Source organism: Salmo trutta, chromosome 34 (assembly GCF_901001165.1).
Source record: "Salmo trutta chromosome 34, fSalTru1.1, whole genome shotgun sequence".
Lineage (NCBI taxonomy): Eukaryota > Metazoa > Chordata > Actinopteri > Salmoniformes > Salmonidae > Salmo > Salmo trutta.
Genome location: NC_042990.1, coordinates 5754573 through 5763173, shown reverse-complemented (window position 1 = coordinate 5763173; position 8601 = coordinate 5754573). Strand labels below are relative to the sequence as shown.

The 8601-nt window shown below is 41.5% G+C and overlaps 1 protein-coding gene across 1 annotated transcript; it reads left to right on the top strand.

The window, feature by feature from the left end:
• The first annotated feature begins 2543 nt into the window (after positions 1-2543).
• LOC115173394 (serine/arginine repetitive matrix protein 1) lies at positions 2544-7011 on the top strand. The gene is made up of 2 exons (XM_029731429.1): positions 2544-2729; positions 4159-7011. The coding sequence occupies exon 2, from the start codon at positions 4240-4242 to the stop codon at positions 5458-5460; it is 1221 nt and encodes a 406-aa protein (XP_029587289.1). The 5' UTR covers positions 2544-2729; positions 4159-4239; the 3' UTR covers positions 5461-7011.
• The last annotated feature ends 1590 nt before the right edge of the window (positions 7012-8601 follow it).

Sequence of the window (8601 nt, the reverse complement as noted above, 5' to 3'; positions counted from 1 at the left end):
GGGGGCAGCGGGTTCAACACAAAGTCTCTCTGGGATTGTCTCTCAAGCTCTCTCCCTGTGTCTCTCCAAATCCCACACACAGGCACGTACAGGGTCATGCGCACACACACACATACAATTTGTATATATTTTTCTTATTCAGGCTGCTTCCATCACACATATGCTAGCTCATACCTCTTATCTCCCTTAATCTCCATACATCAATCTTTTTACTGTCTATGGAGACATGAGAACAAAATATAGAGGTAGGGAAAAGAAAGGGGTAGTAAATCAAGTGGTGCGAAAATAACAAAAGTAGTGCCTGATATACAGTATATTTTCATTATTTCTACAGTTATAGACCTATGCCATATTATTTTATACAGAAGCTGTAAAAGTTCTCAGCTATACTGTAGTGATCCTCCCTAATGAGCCACCTTGCAATTCCCACCAAGTGGGTTAACCCTATTGGCGTGTTGCGTAGGGGGCTTACTGTTCACGCCAGTGTCACCCGTTTGCGGCCCACTCTCTCCATTCGCTACATTGGTGTCAGAAGTGGGATGGTGGACATGAGGCCATCGGAACGCACGGCCGGACGTGTGAGGGGACTGAGGTGGTCAAAGCACGGGACAAGCCTTCCCATTCCGAGGGGGCAGTGTAGCGATCCTCGCTAATGAGCCACATTACAATTCCTAAGTGGGTTAACCCTATTGGCGCAATGCATATAGGGTTTTTTTGTTTCACGCCAGTGCCACATGTTTATGTCTCCGTTTGCTACTCTCACTGATCTTTTTTAAATTAATGTTATTATCTAAAAGTTTGCAGTTTCAAACTAACAGTCTCAAGAACACAGGTACATCTAGCAATTAATAACTAATTAATTGATGAGATATACATTTTCATGATCCAAAGACCAGTAGATCTAGCAGGGTTGGCTGCTGTTGGCACTGTACAAAACATTCACTCTCCATCATGGACAGATCATCGGTAAGAGAGGAGAAAAGATGGCGGAAGTGGATGCTGATGTGGAGCGTGAATATAATGGTGGGGGAATCAAGGAGAATTGGAATGTTGTCCAAAAGAATATAAAACGGAGCAAAGAAGCAGACAGTGATGAGAATGTCCCTTCTTATCTTGTAGGAGTACGTTTTGTTAATTAGGAGCAGCTTGTTGGATTGCCAATTTTGAAGAATCCATTTGAGATATCGAAACTGGTGGAGAAAGTGCTGGGTAAATGTGAAGGCTGTGAGGATCACTAGAGGCAAGCTTGTTTAGATTTTTTGTTCTTCTGAGTTTTAGAAGGAAAGTGTGTTGCGTCTCACCCGAGTTTGATGTGTCCTGTGTGTCTCTTCGGAACAGGGCACCTCTCACAGGGGTAATATCTGGCGTTTCGTTGGAAGTCGATGTTGCAGAGATTCATAATATTCCTGGAGTGATTGATATTCGTCGGATAAATTGTGGGGTGTATGAAGAAAGTGTTATTTTTGGAATCTCTCCCTACTCAAGTGCATTTGTTCCAAGACCAATGCAGTGTGATCACTGTAAAGCTTTTGGACATATTTCAAGTGTTTGCAGAAGGGAGAAGCCTATATGTCTAAGTTGTGGAAAAGATCATATCATGTGTTTTAAAAGTGATGAAAATATGACATGTTGTAATTGTGGTGGTAACCAATAAGCCACCTATTTGGAATGCCCAACAAGTGTGAAAGAGAATGAGGTGACCAAAGTCAGGGCATTTCATATGCAGCGGCTGTTAAAAAGGGTTGAGAGTTCAAATGCTGCTCCTGAATAGTCCATGGTGGTGGATAGGTCTTCACTGAAGGCTGTAAGGGGTTGCCGTTCAACAGCAGAACCCAGATATGTTAAAGGTTAAGGAAGGTGGACTTTGTGGCCTTTATAGCTATTTTGGAGATGGCACTGCTAAGGTGGAGAGGAAGTCCAGGAAAATAGACATCATTGTGGATGCGGCGGAATGTTTCCTGGGACTGAAAGACTTCTTGATGGAGGAGTTGCATGGAGTATTGTCACAAGCCTCAGATCATAGAGCCTGAGAATTAAAAATGAATACATTATTTTACCTTTATTTAACTAGGCTAGTCAGAACAAGGGCGATATGGGGATTTGAAGGATGGAAGAAGTGGGGGTTTGGGAGTTTTGGTTTTGTCAATGTGTTTTTTATTGTTTTATTTTGGGTGGATTACGTTCGTTTACCCTATCATGTATGGGTTATATTTTTACCTTGTTTTTTTCAACGTCGTCCAGTTGGTGGCGGTATTACATCTTTTGGGGTTGTAGAATGTTCAGAACATCTCTTCTCCAGAGTATCCAGAAAAAGCTCACGCGTTTCCCCAGGCTTTCAACGGAAATCAATCTGAGATATGATGCTATATATATATATATATATATATATATATATATATATATATATATATATATATATATATATATATATCTCAAGGAAAGAACTCTCCACAAGTGTCATCAGTGTCCTGTTAAAGAACAGGGGTCATAGACAACATATTATTTATTTCAGAGAACGGAACTGAAAAACGTTGTTTCACTTGCCTTTAGAAGTAGGGACTTCCAAATCAGCCCTCACCCGCCACAACGTCCGGTTGAAATTCAAATCGCTAGCTAGCTTAAAAAAATAATAAATACAACAAAGACCGATTAAACATCTGTCGACTTTCATGACAAACGATATCTGATAAAAGTGTAGACAGCACCAGCTAAGCAAGGATTATACCAAGGTGAGGCGTGTGCTATTTTCATGAAACTAGTTTAGCTAGCTTGAGATCCAGGGCTGTCGCAAGTGCTCGAGCTAATGCTAGCTTTGTAAAGATAAATAGCTAGCTACCTAGCAAAATAGTTGGCTATGCTACGTAGTTTGCTAGCTTATTTTAAAGTCAATTTAGTTAGGTAGCTAGTTCACCCCGGTCGTAGAATATGAATGTGGTATTGCTTCTAACATCTGGTAAAGTTAGCTAACTAGCTACTAGTAACCAAAACAGTCACTGAATCAGGATACTAGCTAGTTAGATTTCAGTGTCGCTTCAATGCATCAACTTTAGTTTACTTATGGAGGAGAAGACTGTCATATCAGATTTTGTTTATTGTGCACCTTTCCATATACATAATTGCAACGTGACCTATCACAAAATGAAGAAACTGCAATTAGTAAACACAATCTGTGTTTATGCTGTGCATATTACAAGACATGTTAGGCTGGACACATTACATTTTTAACAATATTTCTTCTGATAAAAACGAGTTCATTGCATCCGCCGTGGAGCCCAGTTTCATAATATTACCATCTGTTCCAACTGCCGTAGTTTTGAAGCAGCCGTGAAAAAACTGGCCTTTATTTTAGGGCATTTTTCACCCTGCCAACTCTTATTAGTTCTATTGAGCACAGTGGCACCAACTCACCATCCGAAAGTTCTATTCCCAGTTTACTGTCCTACGTCACAAGGCCTGCTTCGCTATTGTTGACAATGAGACCTGTCCACGTTGTTTGTAGTTAAAATGTAAACAACAAAACATTACTCATGAAACTCTGAGGTCGTCCCATTGTTTACTTTAGGGAAACATAGGTATGTCTGTCTATTTCGCCAAATATCTCGCAATGTGCCTATTTAGATTTTTTTTTAAATGTGACACAATTTTAATCATGAGAATCTCTTCTTTCTAATTATGTAAGGCTGGGCAGCTTACTCTGCTGTCATCGATCACTAGACCAGAAATAGTCAAAAGTTGCAATTTTTCCCCCTACTTTCTTGTTATGCAGACATACTCACACTTGGCACCATCGAGGTGCGGATGTTTACTTTCTACACAAGTTATTTTTCAGTTTCGTCCTAAGAACAGATTGTAGTGGTAAAATAGAAAGGGATACAATTCTTGGTGCCATTTAGGTAAAATGGAATTATAAGCGTCACTCCAGTCAGAAGAGGCTCTGCGAACGTTCAATTCCATTCATATGCTATGGGTCGCGCTAGTGTTCCAGCTTAGCTAACGTTCTTTTGCCATGTTTCAGCCTTGGGGGAATTTTGCCTCATTCTATTGTCCAGCCTAGACATGCTAGCTACACTTTCTCATGCCCACGTAGGCCAGTTTTATGAAGGGGTGCACGAAGAACATTTTGTTTGTCTTGTAACCTTCTCGATATGACCTTTACAGTGGGAAGCCCTAAGTAGTTCACAAGACCTCCTAGGAAGTGAGCTGGAAGGAAAGAAGGAAGGAGCCAGGTTGCGGAAACAGATGAAAGAAGAAGCAACGATGTCGGAAGAAGGGGCAACGGTGTTGGAAGAAGGGGCAACGGTGTCGGAAGAAGGGGCAACGGTGTCGGAAGAAGGGGCAACGGTGTCGGAAGAAGGGGCAACGGTGTCGGAAAAAGGGGCAACGGTGTCGGAAGAAGGGGTAACGGTGTCGGAAGAAGGGGCAACGGTGTCGGAAGAAGGGGCAACGGTGTCGGAAGAAGGGGCAACGGTGTCGGAAGAAGGGGCAACGGTGTCGGAAGAAGGGGTGATGGATGCCACTGGTACTGGTAGTGAAGAGGAGTCAGGTGAAGCCTTGTCTAATGGCAGCCCCATACCACCTAAGAGGGGAAGGGGTAGGCCCAAAGGATCAGGCTCCAAGAAACCCAAGATACTGAGGGTACTAGACAAGCGGCCACGGGGCAGGCCACGTAAAGTGGTTGACCCTAATGCTGTTTCAGCAGAGACAACTGCACCTTTGAAGCGTGGCCGGCCCAAAAAAGTTCAACAACAAAAAAAAAGGGGTAGACCGAGGAAGAACCTGCTGTCAACCGAGGAGGAAGAGGAGAGAAAGATACCAAAAAGCCAACCTAAGGGACCTAGAGTGTGGAAGCCGCTCGGAAGGCCGCGCATCCATCCCCGCGTGGATCCCCCCGCCACACCCACCTCTGCCGAGCCACGGGGAAGAGGCCGTCCACGCAAGGCAATAACAGGTAAAGGTGCCCACTTACGGAAAAACCCACCTCCAACTTCTAAAGTTTCAAAGCCCCCCGCTAAAGATGATTCCCCGCGAAAGAGGGGCCGCCCCTTAGGCTCCTTCAAAGCCAAGAGAGCAGCAGAGAAGGATAGGTCCAGCAGTCCACCCTCAGCCAAACAGGCGTGTACTGTTTCTCCAATAGTAAGGCTTTACCGCTGCTCCAACGGTAAAGCAAATGTGTTAGATGAAGCTGCCTTCCAAGCCCAGAGGCAAAGAGGCAGGAGAAAGACTATGAAAGTTGATTATACAACTTATGATTCAGAGGAGGAAAATGAAGATGCAGAGAGGAATGAGGACGAAGTCTTTTCTCCAGTAGAAGATGACGAGGAAGAGGAAATAAAACCACGCGATGGTCGCGGCAAGGCTAGTAAACCTGCTAAGGTAGCGGCAGCCATTAAGAAAAAAGTAGTGGTTGTTCCTAAGAGGCGGGGTAGAAAGCCTGGCTCAATCAAAAAGGTTGTAAAGTAAAAGGAACCTAGGTGGAGCAGACTGAACGAGACAACTTGTTGCCGGGAAACACAAAATATCAGTAGCATCTTGTAAGATGAACGGACATGTTTTTAACATTTTATTATCTCTTAACCAACTCTTTCTTGTTTTCTCTACTAACCTATGTGTCTGTTTGCTCTTGCTATTATTTTTTATGGTTTGATGCCTTTGTGGAAACCATGTGAAAAAACAAGTACTTTTTGTACTTCCTTGGTCATCCATAGCTTGAATGATGTGAAGACAATTTCATTGACAGTTGTTAATCTTGTATTGGTCTGTTCAGACTTATCCCATTTAGATTTTTTCACTGGTACTGTCATTGATACGGTTTCTAATTCCATGCACATCCTATAGTTGATGATATTCTCATTGAGGTTTGTTAATCTTGTATTGGTCTGTGCCGTTTTATCCAAATAAGATACAATGGTTTAAATCAATTGAATCAGTTAAGTATTTTGTTTTTTGTCTTATCTCTCCTTAAGCTCTGTAGTTTTCAAATTGCTAATGTCTTGTAATTTTATTTGCCTTAATTGCCAAAGCTTTGAATGTAACAACTTCTCCTTCCCAGCTATCTTTGTTTTGAGACAGATGTTGTTAGTATCACTATCATGGCACCCGTTTACTTATAAAGTGCACTACTTTTGACCAAAGCCCTATGGACCCTGGTCAAAAGTAGTGCACTATAAAGGGAATATGGTGCCATTGGGGACCACATAATCATAGTTGTGTTTTCTTTCACTTGGTTCATTGCATACTTCACCTTGTGGAGTCAGGACCGTAACTGTAAACTTCCAATCCATCATCCTTAAGATTTCTCTCAGAAGATGTATGGTTATTGACTATTGTGATGGTTTTGTTTGCCAGTATCATCCTTGTAATTCACTCAACATCACTCCTCACAGTTCTTTTTAAGACTTACTTTTTATCTGTCAGCTCTTTTTACTTGTTTTTTTATCACTTGGCTTTCATCTGAAGTGGATGGTTTGGTTTCACAGACTCTGGGTGATGTGGGTAAATGTTGCTCAAGATTGTATGTTAAACATGTCTTCATCTAGTCTGGTATTTGTTTATTTAATTAATTATGTGCTGGACCATGATATCAACAGTTCATACTGCATTACAATTTCATAAATGATGTAATATAAAAATAGTAATTGAGGTACACAACAGAATCTATAATTTGTATGAATTCATGTTCCTGTGACCAAAGCTTGTTAGTTTCATGTTTTCAACTTGGTCTGTTCTTATTCTATGTTGCTTGGATTAATACAATGTTCTTGGCTTGTAACAATGTTTTTGAAGATGCAGTTAGAACTATAGAGATACATACGGTACGTTTTACCTATGTATTTATCTCTGTGATCAGAAACAGGTCTGTGAAACCTCCCCAATATTCATTTGAGGGTAATGTGAATTTCAGTTTTGTTAGAGAGAGCAAATATTTAGAACGTTTGCTGTAATAAAGTGAAATGTCAAACTTTGTTTTTTGTTGATGTTTTTTAATCTCAATAAAAACAAAAATATGACTTATTTTGTCTTTTATTTTGTATTATTGTTAAGCTTAATTGTTTGAAAAGCAGAATGTGGTGAATAAATGGAAGATTTGATAGAAACATTTCTTCCTGGCTGGTCAGGATCAAAAAGTCGGTGGTGGAATGTTCACACCATTTATTGGACCCACTCGGTGCTTATCTCATTAGCATCATGGCAGCAACATTAACACTTCTTTAAATGTTACAAAAAAAATCTCAACCAAAGAGAATTACTACTTTATATAATTAATATAAGGTGGAGAACATTGATAAATGGTTGGAGTTTAAGTAACTTAATGTTAAGAACATAACATTCTAAAGACTGTAGAATGATTTAGTGCTCGAGTCTATACAGTGCAATCAGAAAGTATTCAGACCCTTTCACTTTATACACATTTTGTTACGTTACATACTTATTCTAAAATTGATTAAAAACAAATTTTCCTCATCAATCTACACACAATACCCCATACTGACAGAGTGAAACAGGTTTTTAGAAATCTTTGCAAATGTGTTAAAAATTTAAAACATAAATACCTTACTTACCTTGGATAAGTATTCAGACCCTTTGCTATGAGACTAGAAATGAAGGTTCAGGTGTATCCTGTTTACATTGATCATCCTTGAGATGTTTCTACAGCTTGATTGGAGTACACCTGTGGTAAATTCAATTGATTGGACATGATTCGGAAAGGCACACACCTGTCTATATAAGGTCCCACAGTTGACAATGCATGTCAGAGCAAAAACCAAGCCATGAGTTCGAAGGAATTGTCCATAGAGCTCCGTGACAGGATTGTGTCGAGGCACAGATCTGAGGAAGGGTACCAAAATATTTCTGCAGCATTGAAGGTCCCCAAGAACACAGTGGCCTCAAATCATTCTTAAATGGAAGAAGTTTGGAACCACCAAGACTCTTCCTAGAGCTGGCCGCCTGAGCAATCGGGGGAGAAGGGACTTGGTCAGGGAGGTGACCAAGAACCCGATGATCACTCTGACAGAGTTCCTCTGTGGGGATGGGAGAACCTTCCAGAAGGACAAACATCTCTGCAGCACTCCACCAATCAGGCCTTTATGGTAGAGTGGCCATATGGAAGCCACTCCTCAGTAAAAGACACATGACAGTCTGCTTGGAGTTTGCCAAAAGGCACCTAAAGGACTTTCAGACCATGAGAAACAAGATTCTCTGGTCTGATGAAAACAAGATTGGTCTCATTGGACTGAATGCCAAGTGTCACGTCTGGAGGAAACCTGGCACCATCCCTACTGTGAAGCATGGTGGTGGCAGCATCATGCTGTGGGGATGTTTTTCAGCGGCAGGGACTGGGAGACTTGTCAGGATCGAAGGAAAGATGAACAGAGCAAAGTACAGAGAAATCCTTGATGAAAACCTGATTCAGAGCGCTCACGACCTCAGACTGGGGAGAAGGTTCCCCTTCCAACAGGACAACGACCCTAAGCAGAGCCAAGACAACGCAGGAGTGGCTTCGGGACAAGTCTCTGAATGTCCTTGAGTGGCCCAGCCAGAACCTGATTGAACATCTCTGGAGAGACCTGAAAATGGCTGTGCAGCAACGCTCCACATCCA

What these genes read in the sequence shown, in the direction of transcription:
- LOC115173394 (XM_029731429.1), top strand. Translation starts at nt 4,240, where the DNA reads ATGAAAGAAGAAGCAACGATGTCGGAAGAAGGGGCAACGGTGTTGGAA.